Genomic DNA, 23,111 nt, shown 5'->3' on the forward strand with positions numbered 1-23,111 from the left:
TTAATTTAGACTTAATAATTACAATTATTATATGGTTTTATAGCAGTTGGATTTAACATTAAGTATTTTACCTATAATTAACTATTAACATTTAAAAATCTGTAGAAATTATTTTTATTGCAATGAAAACATGTATACACCTACTTCAGCTTCTATTCTTTCATTACAGTACTTATTTTTTTACAGAACCCTGTTGAATTGTGTTAATCCGTTAACACACAGAAACATGGGTAGCTGTCTAAATTGCGCAAGCGTACAAAATTGCACAAGGGGACAAAATTGCATGAGTTCACACAATTGCACAAAGTTACTTTTGCAAGAGGGAATAAAATTGCACAAAGATACTTTTGCGCAAAGACACTTTTGCACGATCAGACGGTTTTGCACTGCTTAAACTTTTTTTTTAAATTTTTTAAATCATTTTTTATTATTATCACTGTTACCCCTTACCCTCGGTCAGTAAATTATTATTATTTTTATTTATTTTTTTACTATTACTGTTACCCCTAACCCTTACCCTTGGTCAGTAGCTATTTAGTTTTTTAATTTTTTTCTTTTTAATATAATTTTTATTATTTATTTTTACTATCACTCTTACCTCTAACCCTTATCCTTGGTCTGTAACTTTTTTTCTTTCTTTTTATTAAATAATTTTTTAATATTTTTTCTGTTTATTTTATATTTTCAATTTTTTTCTTTTTATTTACTCACGTGCAAAAATGTAACTCGTGCAAAATTGTCTTCCTGCAATTTTTTGCCCTTGTGTAATTTTGGCTTTGTGCAACTTAGTAAACTCGTGCATTTTGTCTTCTTGCAATTTAAACCTGTTCCCCAGAAACATATGTTGGTACAATAAAGAAAGATTACTATATAATTTGTTTTAATTATATTCAAGTAAACTTGTTTCACTAGGATCTTTTATTTACAAACACTTAAATTTGTATTTTGAATAGTCATACAGCTTTCCTTTTTATCATTTAGAATAAGAATGATTGTGAGGTATAAGTAGCTTGTGCCAAATGCAAAAAATATTTCTTCAAAGATTTAAAAATCTGGGATTCAAGGATAACCCAAGCTGATTTAAGATCACTCAGAATAGATTTTTGGTTTAAAAAGTGGCAACCCTGATAAACTGTAGTAAACCTTGAATAATTCTCTAAGCCAAACACAAAAATGAAAGAATCTACTCTAACATAACCTTATACTTTTTTAGTTATCTGGCAAAGTTGTCAAAGTTTTTTTTTTTTTTGTTATAAATTTTTAATTTTTTTATTTTTTCAAATTTTGTTCAGACAGAATTTTATAAATATTGCAAGGAACATGTCCTGAAAATTTGAGGTAGTTATCACAAAAGACGTAGGAGAAAGTAGATTTTTAGTGAGTGATTTCTAGTTATATGTTGTTTTAGCTTGTGCCTCCCATAAGGATCCTATTGCTGCCTTCAACTTTGACCGGCTATATCTCAAAAATTAATTTGAATTTTTATAATCTGTAAAAAGCATGTTGTAGCTTAGTAAAAACTATATAAAATAAGATAAAATTTGAAAAAAAAAAAAAAATCACCAACCAAGGGTAAGGATTACAGGTAACAGTGGTAGTAAAAATAAAATAAATAAAATATTAAAACTAATAAATATTAAAATAAATTAAACAATTTTTCAGCCTGTCTTTTTGCAAATGTGACCTCTGGTGTAAAATTAACACCAGGCAAAATTGTTTTCATGCAAAAGTGTCAATGTGCAAATTGTCCTTTTTTACATATTTGACACCTATCCTTTACAGTCATAGTTACAGTCACCTTCCTCGTGAGTACTGTTTTTTTACTTCCCGTTAAGAATGCTGATTTCGTCCAAAAAACATTGTGTTAAATTACTTATGCTAAATTTAGTTCTTTTATAGTATTTTTTTTATACACTAAAAAAGTAATTAAGTAGAAAATATGTAATTAAAATGTTTTTTTTACAACATAGTAGACTAACTTTTGATTAAATTAGTTATATACTATTTTAAAACAAACTGAAATCCATTAAACATAAACTTAGGAGATAATGTTATTTTAATCAATAATAAAGTTATACTTTAGTTTTATATATAACATGTTTTATTTTATGTAGGTTAGTTGTAAGACATTTATACTTGTTTAAACCGTGTATACCAAGAGCTTGTTTTGTTTAGATCTCAATTACTAAACAATATATTTTAAAATATAAATTTTAATGGAAGATTTAAGCCATGATCCAGAATGGGAATATAGTGAACAACTTCATTTGTTACACCACATTAACACCCATGGGACAGATGATTGGTAAGTTTATTTTAACTCTAAAAATGACCGTTAATAGAAGTATATGGTGTAATGCTATTTTTATTGCTGTTGTTGCAAAATAAATGTCTGTTATACTTAAATAAAACTTAAAATACTTATCATTCTTAAGAAAAAACTGATTGTTTAACTTTTTATTTTTTTTAAATTAAATTATTTTAACAATTCAGGTAAAGTGAAATTATGTTTAGAAAACTTGACCTACTTAAGCTAGTTTTAAATTACATTAAAAAACAATTATAGTATAATATATTTATAACTTTTTTTACATTCTGATAAATACTTTTTTATGTAAAAAAAGTTTGTAAACTATTTTTGTGTAAATAACTAGGAAAACTAATTTGACTAAATTTAGAATAGCTATGTTTCAATATTTATACACAACTTTAAATTGTATTTTTTGCTTAAAAGTTTGCAATCATGACTATTAACAGTTTTTTTTATACATACAAATTAGATAGCGTTATAAAATGAGTTTATAAAAACTATCATTAGCTAAACTTAAAAATTTTTAAGTATAACCTTAGAAACTTTTTATAAACTAAATATAAACATTTAACAACTGTCAGGCTTGTAGAAAAAATATATAAAAAAATTAAAGTACTAAAACTTTCTGAACATTCTAAAGATATACTTGAAATGTGTTTTAACATTTTAAAAGCTAAGATTTAAAATTTGAAAAAATATTCCTGTGTCTGTACCATACTTGTTAAAACGAATTCTTTAACTAATATAGCATAACATTTTATTCTAAACAAACAGAAGTTTATAAGCTTCAGTACTCAATTGCCATAAAAGCATTTTAAAAACTTTACTCGGGACATTAAATTAAGATTTTAATTAATTATAGTAAAAAATACTTTAGTTAAAAATTTTTAAAAACGTTTAAATTTTAAGTGCATCATTTTAAAATAGTTACAGTCTGTATATATTCATATAGGTTTAAGTTTATAAAATTTAAACTGAGTAGCTTTTGAACTTGCTTAACTTCATTGAAATGTATTAACTTGCTTGACACACAGAAACATATGTTAGTTTAATAAAGAAAGAATTCTTTGAAAATTTGTTGTTAGTTTTTAACTTTATATCTCAAAAAATTATTTTAGTTTAAATAAATGTTTAAATGGTTCAAGTTTAAAACTACATGATCAATATAAAGACTGCAAGTTGTCTAGATTACAAAATAAGTAAAGTTTTAATGTTTTAGTATAATTATTTTATTTTTTTTATTTGTGCTAAATAGTTAGTTTTGTTAACAAATCATTTGTGCTATATCAAAAAATACTAAAGTTTTAATTTTTTAAAACATTTAAATGAGTGTTTATGCAGTTTGTATTGGTTTGATATATAGTTTGGCTTTGCATGTGTTACTTAATCTTTTCAGGGATAGTGATAACGACGATTTAGAAAATCCTATCAGAGTGAACATGACTTATGTTTTAAAAGAAAAGAGTATTGAGAGACCATTAGGCTGGTATAACCCTGGAAATTGCAAAGCTGAATTTAAGAGAATCAAAGCTAACTTTATTGAAAAAAATGACATGTAAGTTTTTAAAAACTAGAATTCTATATTATTTTTGTTTTATAAGCTGATCAGTTCAGTTTCCAGTTAGTCTTAAAATTTAGTTAAGATTAAATTTTTAGAAAAAAGTACAGTAACCTGCCACCTAGGTACGCATTTTGAAAATAGCAAAAAAGTGAGTACCCAACTAGCAGTGTGTACCAAAAATTCCTAGGAATTTACCTTAAAAATCTACATAGTACATATAATTAATTACTAATTTTAAATAATTATATATGAAAGCATTGGTTGTGCTTTTATTAACTTATGTTTGTCAAAAAAAGTTAGTTTAGAATTATAAAAATTAACTCCTGCTTACTTATTTTATAGCAACTTTTGCATTTTAGCTTATTGCCTAATAGAAAGCACAACAGTAAAGGATAAAATGCTGTGGTGCTCTGAAAACTAAAATATAAGTTTTGAGCTCTAATTGCAAAACTGATATTGTAAACATTTAAAAGCTGAAGAATTACAAAAAGAAAACTTTTAATGTTTGAAATTTTACCACTAGAAAATTTTATTACTAGTTTTAATATTAAGTGCTAAAGTTTAAATTATTTTTTCAATATATTCTATAGCAATGTTTTTTTAATTACATTTTAAACAGTATTTTTTTGAATATGTCATATTTATTAAAGTTTTCCTATTGTGTTATTATTTTCAGCTCCAAGCTAACAGAACAGCAAGTTATTGATGAAATGATAAAGTACTATACAAATCTTCGAATCGAACAGGTTCATAAAGAAAGGGAAGACAACAAAAAATCACTTGAACTGAAAAAGTCACTTCTTTTAAAGGTTAGTTATACAATAAAGCCAAATTCTTTTACAAAAAGTATTTTAAGTCTTCAAACTAGACTTGTCATTTTTAAACTTTTTCAGGTAAAATCACAATCTTTAAGCACTGAAGAAGAAGAAGAGGTTAAAAAAATAATTGAAATGTAAGTTGTTTGTTTATATATGAGTCGGTATAAGTGCTGTATAAGTACTTTTTAGATTTATTTTCAAAGTGAGAATATATAACCCACCTGAGTCAAAATATAGTTTTGTAAATACCAGATATATTTAATAAAATAATCATTATGTACATGGGGTTATATAGTACTGAGCTCTTAAATATATGGTCTCCAAGCACTCAAGCTAAACTGGCTGCCTTACTTACAAGTAGTGTACAGTACTAAAATTACAAATAGTATATGTCTTACTTACAAGTTACTTATATTATTAAGTCATAAATTATAACACACTTAAATAAATTTAAAGTACTTTGTAAGTAAAACTGATAACTATTTGGTCTCAAAAAAGAGGAAAGAAACTGTATTAATTAATAAACAATTAATCTATTAGGAAATCAAGTGAGCTGTATCCGGGGTCAAAACAAAAGCCAATTTTCTACTATTTCAGACAGTTGTGCAGTTTGAAATATCAAATTAGTATAGCTCATAAAAAAATGTCAATTTTAAAATGTAAACCTAACTATCGTTTACAAAGCTTTCATAAATTTATTGAAATTTTCAATGCAATAAAATAAACGGCTGTTAAAAACACAAACAAATATTTAAATATAAACACAAAGTATTTAAAACAAAATATAGGCAAAACTACTAAAAATACAAAAATTAATTAAATTAAGCTTTACTTATCAACACAAACAAAATTAATAATTCTGTATTAAGCAACAAAACATTTCACTTAATACTTAAAATAATAAAACTTAGCTTATAAAAATTAATCAGGGTAGCCACTTAACTTGGAAAAACCTTAAAAAACCTGAAATTTGACAATTTAGGCAAAAAAAACCTGGAAAAACCTGGAATTTTAATAATATTCACATGTTTAGTAGTAAAATTTTGATTTGACTCAAAAAGTCTATCATATAAATAAAATACATTTGTCATCATCAAATTTGTTTTTTATTAAAAAACATATTTAAAGCAGCTTTACAGTATTATTTCAATGTTTTTATAATATTTAACACAGTTTCTTACATTTAACTTAAATCTAAATAACAGACCCTAAAATGTGTACTTTTAAAAACCTGGAAGAAATTTGGAAAACCTGGAAAAATTTTTGAAAAAAACGAGTGGCAACCCTGGTTAATAAAAGTACAAATGTACATATAATAAAATTTATATTCATATGAAAAACTACAAAAAATGCATCATCTTACAAAATGTACTTTTACTATTATACTGCATTTAAACCACTGTATTGTCTTATAGCTATATTAATATTTTATTTAAGTTTACTCATCCACAAATGCTCTCTATAATCTAAACTCATAAAACTAGGTTGTTCCAAAAAAGCAATTCCGTATGTATCATTAAAATTAAGTCTCTCTAGGTTGTTCTTATGTTTAAAATAGTAGTGTCTATACAGTGCATATTCATCTGATATATCTTTAGGATTGAAATTTGATTTTGATATGTTCCACTTAAATTTGTTTGCTCTCCATCTGTTACTAAAGATATTTTTAGTTTGGCCTACATAATTGCTATCACATCTTGAGCATACTGCTACATAAATACCATAACTCTTACAGTTCAGATTTAGTTTCAGTTGTACTGTTAAACCTTGAATGGTTAAAACTTCTTTATCAAACTTTATGTTTTATGTTGGCCATGATTTACACAAAGTGCGTATTTTTGCACTTTTTTCTGGAAACAGTTTTTGTTTGTTTTTGTTTGGCGATTTGACTATAAATGTTAGAAGTTTTCTTAGATTTGCTGGTTTTGTAAATGATATTTTACCTAAAGGGAAGAGTTCAAGCAGCTGGAAATAGTGATTTTTATAGATCAGTATACAATTTTAAGTGGTTAAAAGACTTTATACTATTTAAAACAATTTAAGTATGTCTTTTCATCAACCATTTGTTACTTTTTAATAGATTATAATCCTACCTATGCTCTTCTTTTACTTGTATTTTTATATACTTAGTTTTTGAGAAATTTTTCCAATTTGTTAATCATTACATAGAGATTTTTTTTAAATGACTTAAAATTGTTTGTTTTTTATTTTAGTTTTTAATCTACGTAATACTTAAATAATCTTAATTTATATTACTATTATTAAGATGCAATTACTTTACAGCCACAAGAAATCAAAGGAACCTAAAGTTAAATTAAAAGTTCCAGAAGTTACTAACCCAGATGTTTTAAAAAAACAACTTATAATAGATTCTCTTAATTCTTCTGAGGAAGGTATCATTCGTTGTTTTTTCTAATTAAAAATTCTTAAAACTAATATTTAATCTAAGTATAAAAGTACTAAGAATTAGATAAGCCTAGTAGTAAAATATGAGAAGAACAAAAAAATGTAAAATATGTGATTTTTAAGAATACAATACTTAAAACAGTAACGGATCAAATATGCACGAAGACATTTTTCACGAAGGGTCAAATATGCACGAAAAGACACCTTTTCACGGAGGGTCACTTTTGCACAAAGTATTCTTTTGTTTAAAGAGTATTGTTAGACGATAATTTAAAAAAATAAAGTACATTATTGAAAAAAAAACGAGAAAAAATAAATAAAGAGATAAATTTAAAAAATAAATTACCTGATAAGGGTTAGGGGTAACAGTGATAGTAAAATTCAAAAATAACTAATTAAAAGTGTTAATAAAGAAAAATATAAAAATAGAAAATATAAAAATAAATTAACTAATGAAAAAAAAGAATAAAAAAGTTACCGACCGATAAGGGTGAGGGGTAACAGTTATAGTAAAAAAAAATTAAAATTAATAAAAAAAATAAAATAAGTTTTGAAATATACCAACCCGAGCAAAAGTGACCCTTAGTGCAAAATTTTCCCTTCGTGCATATTTTACACTAACATACTTTTAATTAAATTAACTTTATATTAGACATCGATTTGCAAATAAATTTTAATATTTTTAAACAGAACAAATATAGTTAAAAAAACTCAGTTAAAAGACTATGATTTATATATAATCTTCTTTTTTTTTGTTTTTTTTCACTGTTTAATTTATACTATATTTGTTTATAATAAATATACAAAATTAAAATCTTGACTTAAATCTAAAAAGGAAGTACTTCGTTATTACTGTTTCTTATTAATTTCTATTATACTTCTGAATATTTTGTATTTAAAGTTTTGTGAAAGGCTAAAGTGTTTGTATAATTAAGTCTACATTATAAATACAGGGCACTTTTAATTAGAAAGTTAAATTACAATTGTTATTAAAAAAACATTTGTAAACATTAAAACTGGATTGACTGTTCTAAGTTCTATTTATTCAAGTTTTGTGTTGAAAGTTTTTTATTATATAAATTGCTTCAAATTATTTTTTATCTTTAAATCTTTTTATCTTAATCTAGACATACACCAATGCTTTTGTATAAAAAAAATTATTAAAACAATTTTTATTGGTGAGCGTATATTAACAAAAAATTACTTAAATTTATTGTTATAGTTTATAACTGTGTTTGTCATTACTTTAATTAGTTTTTTGTTGTAAAATAAGAATTGATAAAAAATCAAAGATTATTCTATTTAAGGCACTGATGTAACAAAAGATGAAATTTTTGAATCAAATGAAGATACACGACCTCATTCAAACGAGATAGTTGAAAGAAAAACAGATGAATGTCATGTTTTTGATGTACAAAAATCAAGTAGAAGTTCAGAAAACACTCCCAAAAAAGATAACGAAACGATTAAAAAAGCTTCGAAAATAAAGAGTCCGATCATTAATAGACATTTTAGCGATGCGTTTTGCGATCCAGAAATAGAGGTCACTCCTGTAGCTAAGATAAACAGCCCTGACAAGACTAAATGCGCAACTGATCTAAATACACATTCAAAACAAACAGAATTGCAAAAGGTTTGTTTTTAAAGTTTTTTTTTTATCCTTATATTTTTTAATAATAAGCTTTTTAGGCTATTTGTTTTGTTAAGAATTAAGTTGGTTTAAGTATATAAGTGTAATTGAAACTGAATCATATACTTTAGGTTTTTCTTCTAAGAAATCTTCAAAAGTTGTATGTTTAATGATTTTTAACTTATGTTTTACAGTTTTAAGGTAATTTACAATAAATTTTTACAAGTTAAGCTTATTTGTAAAGTTTTTTTTGTATTAACCTTTTTTACAGAACAATTTTTCTGATAAAGTAGTCTAAGTAGGTATTTCATTGTAAACTGTAGCATTAAACAGACACCTTATAAAGGGTGCAAACAAAAAACACTTAAAAACGGTGTTTCATTAAAGATATTTAACAAATTTTTTTTTTTTTAATTTACTTAATATTTATTTTAGTTTACTAACATATTTTTTAATTTGAGAAGTAGACTTTTTAGAATAAATAGGCGTTTAAAATTTGTAGCATAAAATATTTTCTGACTCTTAAAAGACTGTATGTTTACTGAAAATTTAGGGTCTCTAGCTCAAAAGTAGGATAGAGCATTATTTTTCAACTTTCTATATAAAAGTTTCCGCTTATACATTTATATATATATAAATTTATTGAAATGTAATATTTTAAAAATACTGGAACATATGTTTTATAAACACAATCTTTTTTGTCTTTATGAAACATATGTTCCAGTATTTTTAAAATCGTACATTTCAATAAATTATTTAAAAGCTCTTCAAGTGGGCTCAGTAGAAGGTGTTTAAGTTTGAATAATAACCTTATTTTATATATATATATGTATAAGCGGAAACTTTTATATAGAAAGTTGAAAAATCATGCTTTATCCTACTTTTGAGCTATAGCCTTAAAGTTTCAGTAAACATACACTCTTTAAAGAATCTGAAATTTTTTTTTGCTACAAATGTAATTTCAAATACAAACAGTTCAATACAATAATAATTTTAAAATTTAAATACAATAACAGTTCAAATTTAAAATAAAAAGCACTTTGGTAAACAAAAATGCAAAAGTTTTTTGTTTTTATGAAACATATGTTCCAGTATTTTTAAAATCGTACATCTCAATAAATTATTTAAAAGCTTTTTAAGTGGGCTCAGTAGAAGGTGTTCAAGTTTGAATAATAACCTTATTTTATATATATATATATATATATATATATATATATATATATATATATTTATATAAAATAAAGTTATTATTCAAACTTGAACACCTTCTACTGAGCCCACTTAAAGAGCTTTTAAATAATTTATTGAGATGTACGATTTTAAAAATACTGGAACATATGTTTCATAAAATAAAAAACTTTTGCATCTTTGTTTACCAAAGTGCTTTTTATTTTAAATTTGATCTGGCTGAAGATTAAAGACAATCTTTTTTGTTTTTATGAAATATATGTTCCATATTTTTAAAATAGTACATTTCAATAAATTATATATTTATATATATATAAGATGTAACGTTAAAAGGCGTTAAATCCTGGAGATCCTGATAAGCTAAGCTTATCGGAATATATACCACATATGTTCTTGTGTTAAAACTTTATTTCAACTAACGGCGTTTCACTGCTCTCAAATAAATTTAAGAACAGATCTACGGAGTCTCAAAAAGCTCTAAGAATAGATCTGTTCTTAAATTTATTTGAGAGTAGTGAAACGCCGTTAGTTGAAATAAATTTTTAACACAAAAACATCTGTGGTATTTATATATATATATATATGATTTTTTTTTACTAAACCGAAAAAATCTTAAAAGCTTAATTTAATAATGGTAATGTATAAAATGTGACTAATACTTTATATTTACAGTAATTAAAAAATTATACGAATTATAAAGTTTACTGTTAATTTTCGCAAAAAGTTTAATTTAAAACTGTTATAGCCCTAAGTTGAACTTATTTTCTAAAATCTAACAATTTTTTACTCAAAGCTGGACGATGGAACGGAAGAAAATAAAGAAACTAAGAATCTTGAAGGGAAATATCAAAGCTTTAGTAGTAAGTTTTTTATTTTTAAGTTTTAAGATACTTTATCCACGGTAGATTTAAATCCACGAATTTATAGATTTTGTTGTTAACTAAGTTAGTTTTCTTATATTTACTTGCAAATTTTGTACTAGTTTTATTGTTTATTTAGTCTTTTATGTTAACTTTTATTTTTTAAAAGTATATTTAAAAAAATTAAAACTCTTGTAAATTTTTTAATGATATCTTGTATAATAAAAGTTAGTATTTATAAATTCGTAAAGTACTATTAACATCTTTTGGATGTTTTGTACTTATATTTATTTTCTATGTTACAAAAACCCTAAAATATTTAAATAGTGTCCAAAGATCACTTTTACTTGAATAATTTTAATATTTAGTAGTAAGAATAAACTTTTATTTGGTTAACATTGTTTACTTTAACTTATAGAAGCTCGTATTGAAAAAGAGCAAAGTCCTGTTCATGAAGTTTCTCCAATCGAGTCTACGTCCGAAGCGACTCACACAGAAAGTCTAACTCCGAAGTCATCTTTAGAAACCAGTTCTCCTGTAAAAATAAGTTCAAGTCCTGAAGTCTCCATTCCACCTAAAATTGTTATGAAAGTTGAAGAAGAAAGCAAAGTTGTTAAATCAGTAAACCGGCAGCTTGAGTTTAATGATGAAATCATCAAAGTAGTTAGTGTTTGTTTTAAATTATTTTATAGACCCAGGGTCTTACGAATGCGCACAGTATTGTTCATAGAAATTGTTTTACTGTGCATAGAAAGTTTAGTAATATAGATATTATTTTTATGGTTTTTTTCTACTAGAAAAAACTGCTTATAATGTAAAATTATAATTCATAAAACATTTTTTAATTATTAAGACAGTAAAAACATAAAAAGTATCGTGTTTTTAAAATAAGTGTTTATAATTTTTATAGTTTAGTATGACCAAAAACTATTTGCCAGCAATTTACTTAGCACAGATTTTGAAAAAATTGAAGACGAATGTTACAGATCAATGTTTTTCTTATGATTTATCTTCAAGTTTTATAACAAAAAATATATTAGTATACACAACTAGTTGGACGTATAAATTGTGATTTAAAAAGTAATGAAGATAAGTATTACAAATAAGGGCACAAAAAATTAAAATAATTAACAAAGCCCATTTGTTTTGTTTAAAGTTTGAATACATTACTAACAAAATTTCGTAGGTGAGCTGTAGCTAAACTTTTGTAAGCTTGTTGATAAATGTGATTACTTAAAATAGGTTACTTTATTCTGATAAATTGTTTAACAAGGAAAGTACAACTGAAGAAGTTAACGAAGATCTACCCGATTTAAAAGAAGAATTTAGCACTGAAAAAGGAGTTATAAAGGAGGAGCCAAGTTACGATCAAGCCGATACTGATGCTGATACTATGTCTACTGTAACTGATGCTGACACGCGCGATATGGTAATTATTGTTTTCAAATTTGAAAGTTCTGTACAATATTTTGAGTTTTTTTTATCTCCTTTTTTTACGCAAGATAAACAATAATGTTTTGTATACAATTGCAAAGGTGCAATATAACGTATTGTAAATCAAAAGTTTCACTAGCAGCTTTTTTTTATTTAGGAATTTTTAAAATAAAATTTTATGTTGAAAATTTACAGTCATTTTATATATATACGAGTTTGCTTCTTAAATGTCAACTTAATTAGGTAATCAAAGTAATTTATGTATGTGAAATAAAAAAATTATTTTACAAAGTTATAATTTATAGGAAAATTTTATGTCATTTTTATTTATATAAACAATATATTCTAAACACAGTGAAGAAAAGCTCCTTGTGTATAAATATTTTATTAATAATAAAAAGTCTGAAACGACAACAAAAATAAATATGGACACACATATGTAATATAAAAATTTATATTTAATAAAACGAGCTACAGTTCGATTATTCTACACACAAGATTGCCAAAAACCCTAGAGTTTGACAGTTTAGATGGAAAATACCTATTATTTGAGAAATTAAAAAAAACAACCTAGAGTTTAGGACAAAAATCGCTAAAAAATCTAGATTTTCAAATAATTTATAATCTTAAGTAATGAAATTTAGAATAGGTACAAAAAATCTATCTTATAGAAATTATAAAAATGTATTAAAGACCTCTTAATTGAAAAAAAATATTTAAAATAGCTTTGCAATATCCATACAATGTGCTTATTTTATGTAAGGCAGTTTTGTACCTTAAAATTTATTTTATACTAAAAATGAACAAAAAAACTTATATTTTTAAAAACCTGTAAGAAACTTAGAACGCCTTAGAGAAAAATTCAAAATACTTTCGGCAACCCTGATAACTATATATAATTTAAGAAAGATAAGATGTAACGTTATAAGGCGTTAAATCCCGGAGATCCTGACAAGCTAAGCTTATCGGAATGTATATCACAGATGTTCTTGTGCTAAAACTTTATTCCGACTAACGGCGTTTCACTGCTCTCAAATAAATTTAAGAACAGATCCACGGAGTCTACAAAATGTTAACACACATTAGAAAAAAAGCAGAAAAAAGCATGTATAATTATGTATAGTGTTTATCTAGGTAGTAACTATAAATGGACTTTATGGTTTAAAAACAAAGTTTGGGATAAAAGCGTAAAATTATAAAATTGTCTACAAAAAAAACAAATTCAATAAAAGTAGGCACCAACCTCAAAAAGCTCTAAGAATAGGCAGGTTTTAAAAATGAAAATCAAATTGAGTTGTGCAGAAACGCCACGTCATAATAATTTTAACAAATTATTCAATAATTTATACAGCTTGAAAACATGAAGTATTAAACTTGCAAGAATATATAAGTTTTGTGAAATAAATTAGTACATAAATAGACAGAGTTATTTAAAGTAGAATCGTCGGTTATGGGGACAGATATTCGATAAATCTTGCCGCTTATTCAGAAGTAGGTCTTTATCTTCTGCTGCAATTACTGCTCTTTCTGTATTGCAAGTTGGGCAAATTCTACTTACTCCGTTGGATGTATGTTTTATCTTTGAAACAATACTCCACTCCATGTTTGGCCTTTTACCGTACCTGTGAAAAAAACTCCAGACATAATCCGATAAACGCGTGCTTTGTTTTTTATTTATATTTTTAAAAGTATGTTTATGATTAGCATATCTATCCTTGAAACTACCTGCTGTACTTCCGATATAAATTTTATCTGGGCCCTTACTTTCAACTTTAACTTTATAAATTACATTTTTAATTAAGCAATTACCTTTTAATGGGCAGTTATCTTTGTTTAATTTACGGCAATTACATGTTTTAGGCATATTACTTAACTTATTACTATTAGTGTTAGTTGGTTTTGAATATTTATTTATAGTTTTATTGTTATGCATTTTGCTTATACTTTTAGCGCTATTGTCGCTTACTTGTTCTAAGTTTTCTTTTATCATTTTAGAAATACTTCTAGTTATACGTTGATTATTATAATCTACACTATTGTTAGTACTATTGATATCGATATTTTCATTATCATTAATATTAAAGTTATCATTATAGCTTATATCTTTAATGTTAAAAGTTTTAATATGTTTTACATTATTGTTACCATAATTAAAATTTTTACTATTAGGATTATTATTATTATTACTGTTATTAAAATTATTATTATTATTATTATTATTATTACTGTTATTATTAATTTGATTAGTATAATTAGAAATATTGTTCATATCTACGTTATTACTAACTTTATTACTAGAGTTATTATTTGTATTAGCTTTGATATGTCTATTTTTAAAATTTGAAATTACTGTTTTGTTGTGCGATTGTATTAAAGTTTTAACATTACTCATGCAACTATAAGAAATTTTAACTGTCTTTCTATTAAAAATTTTGTTATAAAAGTGGCTATCGGGGAAGTGTTTATCGACTAGCTTTAAAAATTCTTTACCTAAGTTTATATTAACTGAAGAGCAATATGGAGGATTATACCACATTATATGTCGGTTACGCGGTTTTTTGCGTTTTTTATCTACATCTAATTTTTCATACTTTAATTTACATTTAAAACCTCGATTTTTTAATTCATTTTCGTACGGTGCTTTTATTTCGTTAAATATCTTTTCGTTCGAAGAGAGGGTACTTAGACGTTTTTGTGTCATTACCGGGAGGCATTTTTTTACATGGTAAGGGTGGTCAGAATTAATATTGATAAAGTTTAATAAAGAATTCGGTTTACGGTACGGACGGTAAGTATTATTAGATAAATTTAAAGTAACATCTAAAAAATTCGTTATTTGCGCTCCTATTTCTAAAGTTATTTTAAAACCGATATCAGACATCAATCTAAACGTTGACTTTTTAATTTTTTCGTAAACAAGAGGTTTTGAAAGATCAATAACACCGAGTCCATCATCTCTATACAACCCACAATTATCAAAAATACTTTTGAGTTTATCTAGGATGTATAAGCCTACAAGATCGCATACCTCCGCTCCATGAAAACTACCCATTGGTATATCAAAAAAACTATCGGTATCATTTTTCTTCCATACATCATCACCCGAAAAAAGCAAAGAGTCGCACGAATGGAATATAATGTCTGTATCAGATTTATTAAAATTAGAAAATTGGGATGCATAATCTAGTGCGTCACTTTTAGATAATATCACAAAAAACTATAAAAAATGTACCAATAATCCGGCTGATACGATAGACTCCCGTGCACAAGAACTTTTAAATGAAAATAATATTACTGGTAAACGTATACCTAAGTTAGAAAGATCACAAGCATATATAACAGTAAAGGATCATAAAGATAATTTTCCTGCAACAGTCAAGTGCAGACTAATAAGTAAAAGTAAAACGCATATTGGTAAAATATCTAAACAAATTTTAACTAGTATAATTAAAGACGTAAGAACAGCCACTAGTCTAATCCAATGGAAAAACACTGGTGAACTATTACAATGGTTTAATAATATTAACAATAAAAGTAGTAAGCGTTTTATTAGCTTTGATATCGTCGAATTTTACCCGTCTATTACGAAAGCGCACTTAATTAACGCACTAGATTATGCATCCCAATTTTCTAATTTTAATAAATCTGATACAGACATTATATTCCATTCGTGCGACTCTTTGCTTTTTTCGGGTGATGATGTATGGAAGAAAAATGATACCGATAGTTTTTTTGATATACCAATGGGTAGTTTTCATGGAGCGGAGGTATGCGATCTTGTAGGCTTATACATCCTAGATAAACTCAAAAGTATTTTTGATAATTGTGGGTTGTATAGAGATGATGGACTCGGTGTTATTGATCTTTCAAAACCTCTTGTTTACGAAAAAATTAAAAAGTCAACGTTTAGATTGATGTCTGATATCGGTTTTAAAATAACTTTAGAAATAGGAGCGCAAATAACGAATTTTTTAGATGTTACTTTAAATTTATCTAATAATACTTACCGTCCGTACCGTAAACCGAATTCTTTATTAAACTTTATCAATATTAATTCTGACCACCCTTACCATGTAAAAAAATGTCTCCCGGTAATGACACAAAAACGTCTAAGTACCCTCTCTTCGAACGAAAAGATATTTAACGAAATAAAAGCACCGTACGAAAATGAATTAAAAAATCGAGGTTTTAAATGTAAATTAAAGTATGAAAAATTAGATGTAGATAAAAAACGCAAAAAACCGCGTAACCGACATATAATGTGGTATAATCCTCCATATTGCTCTTCAGTTAATATAAACTTAGGTAAAGAATTTTTAAAGCTAGTCGATAAACACTTCCCCGATAGCCACTTTTATAACAAAATTTTTAATAGAAAGACAGTTAAAATTTCTTATAGTTGCATGAGTAATGTTAAAACTTTAATACAATCGCACAACAAAACAGTAATTTCAAATTTTAAAAATAGACATATCAAAGCTAATACAAATAATAACTCTAGTAATAAAGTTAGTAATAACGTAGATATGAACAATATTTCTAATTATACTAATCAAATTAATAATAACAGTAATAATAATAATAATAATAATAATAATTTTAATAACAGTAATAATAATAATAATCCTAATAGTAAAAATTTTAATTATGGTAACAATAATGTAAAACATATTAAAACTTTTAACATTAAAGATATAAGCTATAATGATAACTTTAATATTAATGATAATGAAAATATCGATATCAATAGTACTAACAATAGTGTAGATTATAATAATCAACGTATAACTAGAAGTATTTCTAAAATGATAAAAGAAAACTTAGAACAAGTAAGCGACAATAGCGCTAAAAGTATAAGCAAAATGCATAACAATAAAACTATAAATAAATATTCAAAACCAACTAACACTAATAGTAATAAGTTAAGTAATATGCCTAAAACATGTAATTGCCGTAAATTAAACAAAGATAACTGCCCATTAAAAGGTAATTGCTTAATTAAAAATGTAATTTATAAAGTTAAAGTTGAAAGTAAGGGCCCAGATAAAATTTATATCGGAAGTACAGCAGGGAGTTTCAAGGATAGATATGCTAATCATAAACATACTTTTAAAAATATAAATAAAAAACAAAGCACGCGTTTATCGGATTATGTCTGGAGTTTTTTTCACAGGTACGGTAAAAGGCCAAACATGGAGTGGAGTATTGTTTCAAAGATAAAACATACATCCAACGGAGTAAGTAGAATTTGCCCAACTTGCAATACAGAAAGAGCAGTAATTGCAGCAGAAGATAAAGACCTACTTCTGAATAAGCGGCAAGATTTATCGAATATCTGTCCCCATAACCGACGATTCTACTTTAAATAACTCTGTCTATTTATGTACTAATTTATTTCACAAAACTTATATATTCTTGCAAGTTTAATACTTCATGTTTTCAAGCTGTATAAATTATTGAATAATTTGTTAAAATTATTATGACGTGGCGTTTCTGCACAACTCAATTTGATTTTCATTTTTAAAACCTGCCTATTCTTAGAGCTTTTTGAGGTTGGTGCCTACTTTTATTGAATTTGTTTTTTTTGTAGACAATTTTATAATTTTACGCTTTTATCCCAAACTTTGTTTTTAAACCATAAAGTCCATTTATAGTTACTACCTAGATAAACACTATACATAATTATACATGCTTTTTTCTGCTTTTTTTCTAATGTGTGTTAACATTTTGTAGACTCCGTGGATCTGTTCTTAAATTTATTTGAGAGCAGTGAAACGCCGTTAGTCGGAATAAAGTTTTAGCACAAGAACATCTGTGATATAATTTAAGAAATATAGTTTTGAACATTCTAACATACATCCTTTTAAAGTAACTTAAATAAAATTATTTGTAGAGAAACATTTATTCAAAAGACAAAATAAAGAATAGCTCAACGGAAAGTATTCAAAGTATTTGATTTAAATTTAATACTATGATTAAAACAAATCTTAAGATGTTATTAAAACTCTAACATCTAAGTAGATAGCTTGGAAACTGTATTGTTTTTGATACAGCTTTGTTTTTCTTATTTTTATGTAATATTTTTACTGCAACTTTTTTCTTAAATTTCTTTTTACCTATAACTAGGTTATAGAAAACTGGAGCTATTTTTCTAATGTTACTAGATATATAAATTGATGTTTTAGTTTTTGCTAGTTTACTGATTTTTCTTCGAAATAAGTTATTTTCAGCTTGAAATTTTTTTTTTTAATTTTTCTTGAAATCGTAATTAAAGAAATTAATTTGTCAATAGTATTAAATTATTTATTGTAACACTACTAAGTCTAATAATATTTATCAATGATATTTTTTCAATAATAACAAGTAACGTGGTGTTTATGTAGTTATATATATAAGCACTAGAGTCTAGGCTGTGTAAAGGGTTGCCACTTTACCTGAAAACCTGGAAAAACCTGGAATTTGACAATTTAGGCAAAAATAACCTCGAAAAACCTGGAATAAAAGAAATTTTGAACAAAAAAAAACCTGGAATTTTGATCAAAAAACATGGAAATTTTTAATAATTTTAACATTTTCAGTAATAAAATTTTGATTTCACACAAAAAATCTAACATATAAATAAGATTTTTTTGTCATCATCAAAAAATTTTTATTGAAAATACATTTAAAGTAACTTCACAGTGTAGTCCTCGAGGGCCTGGTGTAGGAACTACCTTTAATTGGGGGAAGTACTCTTTTTTGTGACTTATTCTTAAGGGTTTTACTGAATTTACGTTACTCATTAGGTTTAACTTAGTAATTAACAAATATGTAATAAACTTGTTATAAATAATTTCTTTAATGAAGTGAATTTATTGAACATGTAATTTTATTGTAAATGAAAGTAGAAGTGATAAAGCAGCCAATTTATCAGTAGAATAAAACTGCGAAAATAAACAAAACAAATAAACACCAAATTCTACAAATTAAAATGTTCTTAATAATGTTCTGAATGTCACAATCTTAAAATACAAAAATAGGTCTTACTAGTAACTCATAGTCTTAAATTGTTATGTGCTTCTTGCACGATCTTATGGCTTATCTAAGCACAATATAATACAATAATACAAATGAACATCAATATCTTATATAATGAAAATAATAAAAAAGTTCTTATAATCAATTAATGTGCTTCTCGCACGGTCTTATGGCTTAACTGAGCCAAAAAACAAAATATTTAACAAGATAGTCGAGCTGCGCGTAGTGCGCGAGCTAGAGGCTAATGAGCGCAATAACAAACATTGTTAAAGTTTTATCGCGTGATTTGATAAAAAATCGTCTAACGCCCCCTGGCGGTCATTTAACAAAACAAAATATACATTTTGTTACAGCAGGATCTTTTCAATGTTTTTATACTACATAACATAGTTTCTTATTTAGAAATTAATTTAAAACTAAAAATAGACCCAAAAATGTGTACTTTTAAAAACTTGGAAGAAATTTGGCAAACCTGGAAAAAAAATTTGAAAAAACAAGTGGCAACCCTGTGTGTAGACTGGGTAGTTGTCAACTATGCACGAAGGAACACTTTTGCATGAAGACAATTTTGTATGAAGTGAAATTTTTGCTTGAAGACACTTTTGCACCGGTTGAAAAAATTTCTAATTAGTCTTAATTCTTATTATTTTTATTTGTTTTTCTTCTTTTTCGTTTTTTTGTTAATTTTTTTTCTTGTTTTTTGTTATTATTTTATTAATTTTCATTGTTATTTTATATTTTTACTATGACTGTTACCCCTTACCCTTGGTCAGTAACTTTCTTCTATTTTTTTTTTTTTAGTTTTCTTTCTTGATTTTTTTTTCTTTTTTTTTTATTTATTTTATTTCTTTTAATTTTATTTGTTATTTTTGTCTTTACTATCACTTTTACCCCTAACCTTACCCTCGGTCATTAACTTTTTTATTCTTCATTTTTAATTTTTCTTTTATATTTTTTATTGATATTTTCTTTTTATTTGTACTTTACTTGTTTTTTTAAATTCTCGTGCAAAAATTACCCTTCGTGCAAAAGTGACCCTTCGTGTAAAGTGAACCATCGTGCTAAATTGTCTTCGTGCTTTTTTTGACCTGTTGCCATTATTAGTGTAGATTAGTGTAGTTATGTATAAAGTTTTAATTAACAACTTTAAATATAAAATTGACGATTTAAAAATTCACAGCCAGATACGAAAGAAGAGCACCCTACTCAAAAACCAGCTAAAAAAAGAGGTCGAAAACGTTAGTTTTTTGTTACTATCTAAATTTTAATTTATAAATTAATTAAGTGCGTTGTTTATTACTTTGAATTACATATTTATATTAACGTGAATAATTTAATTTTTGTAAGACCTTTTTTTGAATTAAATATATAAGAAGGCAATATTAATTAAAAATAAATTTTAGTTATCATTTTTACTTTTTTATAATTTATATTTCTATTTTTTAAATTATTTAAAAAAAATTTTGTTGTATATGTTTAAAACTTTAGTTTTATAAAATTTTTAGAAAATAAAAACATTTTTTTTAAAGTTGATAATTGTAGAAAGCAATAACGTTTTCTTTTTCTTTGAATCTTTAAAAGAGTCTTTAACTTTTTTTTTTAATCTGCAAGGATTGACTTATCAAAAGAAACTCATTTAATCTACTCTAACAAAATACTTTTTGAAAAAATGTTTTTTTTTGATATTTTAAAAGTTGTAAAATCATATTTATTAATTAACAGGTAAACACAGAAGCAGTGCAAGTATCAAGACGCCAGCACGAAATACCACAAGCTCTTTTGATTCACAGTTAGTTCAAGTAATATACCTTATAAACAGTCAATTTTTTTTTGGACATTTTGAAATTGATTATAATTTTATGCTTTTTAAGAACTTATATTGTTTTGTATTATTTATTTAAGTCTTTTTACTTTTAAAAATATTGTTAATGATTGAAGTTAGAATTTGTTTTATGTTCTACAGCACTGATGATGAGGACAAAACCCGAAAAATTCTGAAGCAACAACTCATTACTATTACTGAACAACTTAAAGGCTTTGAGTTGGTATAATCATTAAATTGAATTTGTTGAAAATTAGTTTACATACTAAGCTATTTTTAAAGAATTTTATAATTTTAATTTTATTGTGTAGTTTTTATAAGACAAACAAAAGACTTTATCAAGTTTGATAGTAAGTTGAGACAATTGTATGACAGTTTTTTATATTATAAGTATATTTATAGACTAGCACTAGCTTATAGTCTTAGATAAATTATGTATCACCCATATAAGAGTCGAAGTTAACAAATAACAAATATTATGTTAAATATTTATATTCTATATTTAATAAGTATATATTGTATTATTGTTATAGAATAGCAGATATTATGGTACTTAAAGTTATTAAAACTTAAATAACATTCATTTGATAGCAACAATAATATTTTGTTTTAGTGTAAGTTTAAATTTTTTTTTAACTTTTCAATTAATTTGTTTCTAATTTAAGCAAGCTGTTTTTAATAAATATTGTAAATTTTCTAGGTCAAGTGAACACTTCAGGACTCCTGTCAAAGACAAACAAGCCCCGAATTACTCTGACGTTGTCAAAAACAAGTTTGACTTGCAGACTTTAAAAAAAGATGTAGAAAAAGGAGAAGTAAGTTTTTTTGCAGTTAGGAAAAGTAATATTTAAAAATAAATTACGTATAATTGTTTTTATTGAAAATAAGAATTTTTAGTCTATGTAAAGATATTACTATAATAAATATATTATATTATAATAAATAGAATATATTATACAATTCTGATATAAAGTTCAGTGACACCAAAGCTTGTAAAACTTGACAATTTTTTTTCTAAGCTTATTTATAATGGTATTATTTTTTAATTTAAACAGTGAGAGCCTCAACTAATTTATAGAATATTTAAAGGTTTAATTTTGTTTAGTACATTTGTTCATAACTATAATTTATATTCAATAAGTCTCTAAAGTAATTTAATCAATTGGTTTAAATTTAACTTTTAAACACACGTTAGATTACATCATGGCACCTGTACAGAATGAAAGTGATCACCATCATACAAAACGCACTGATGTACAACAACTCCGGCGACGATTATTTTCTGGCTGCTAAACAATTTTTGAAAAGTGCAAGATCTATCGTGCACAATGTAATAACTTTATAATACTTGTTTTAAAGTCTATAATATATTTTCATTAGTTTTAGGGTCCTAATTTTAATATATTTGAAATAAATTATATTTGTTTAATATTATGTTTATAAAGCTTAATAGCAAGTAAATATAGCAGTTGCTCTAATCAGAAATTATTAGATTTTAACACATTTAAAAACTAAATGGTTATACATTTTGGTTTGAAACTATTTTTTTATGTTAAAAAAAATATTTATTGTACTTCTTAAAATGTCGAGTCTTATATGGATCCTTGTAATTTTAAAATAGTACTATCTTCTTTTTAAATTTAAAAAATACTAAATAGACCTTTTAAATACTATGTATAAAGACTTGTTCATGTTTTTTCTGTTTTCAAAATGATTAGCAATTTAGCAAATGTTATTACTTGCTAATGTAAAAATTTTCTTGATTTAAATATTTAAATGTATTTTTAATATGTTAATATTTCGATGAAAATTAATCCTGTTTTAACAATAATTTTGTTACAAGTCAACTCAGGGTTGCTATAAAACCTGGAATAACCTAAAATTCGACACTTTAAGCAAAAAAGATTTGGAAAAACCTGAAATTAGAGAAATTTAAAAAATAGTTTTATATGCAAAATAATAAAATTTTGATAAACTAAAAAAATTATATCATATGCAATATTTTTTTGTATTACTTGAATTATAGTTATTATAAAACATATCTAAGTAGCAATTCAGAATGAA

The 23,111-nt window shown here is 25.0% G+C and overlaps 1 protein-coding gene across 1 annotated transcript in view; it reads left to right on the forward strand.

Moving 5' to 3' along the window:
• The first annotated feature begins 2,123 nt into the window (after positions 1–2,123).
• The window catches only part of LOC145842255 (uncharacterized), a 28,392-nt gene continuing 7,404 nt past the window's right edge, over positions 2,124–23,111 (forward strand). Inside the window, exons 1-14 of the mRNA XM_082949675.1 lie at positions 2,124–2,305; positions 3,708–3,866; positions 4,549–4,681; positions 4,766–4,824; positions 6,974–7,083; positions 8,404–8,729; positions 10,708–10,774; positions 11,193–11,437; positions 12,048–12,203; positions 20,406–20,463; positions 20,948–21,014; positions 21,189–21,266; positions 21,748–21,862; positions 22,243–22,377. Of these exons, the coding sequence (XP_082805801.1) occupies positions 2,217–2,305; positions 3,708–3,866; positions 4,549–4,681; positions 4,766–4,824; positions 6,974–7,083; positions 8,404–8,729; positions 10,708–10,774; positions 11,193–11,437; positions 12,048–12,203; positions 20,406–20,463; positions 20,948–21,014; positions 21,189–21,266; positions 21,748–21,862; positions 22,243–22,377 (1,797 nt within the window). The 5' untranslated portion in view covers positions 2,124–2,216. The remainder of the gene's footprint in view (positions 2,306–3,707; positions 3,867–4,548; positions 4,682–4,765; positions 4,825–6,973; positions 7,084–8,403; positions 8,730–10,707; positions 10,775–11,192; positions 11,438–12,047; positions 12,204–20,405; positions 20,464–20,947; positions 21,015–21,188; positions 21,267–21,747; positions 21,863–22,242; positions 22,378–23,111) is intronic.

The sequence above is a fragment of the Thalia democratica genome, chromosome 8 (genome assembly GCF_965202585.1).
Source record: "Thalia democratica chromosome 8, ktThaDemo2.hap1.1, whole genome shotgun sequence".
NCBI lineage: Eukaryota > Metazoa > Chordata > Thaliacea > Salpida > Salpidae > Thalia > Thalia democratica.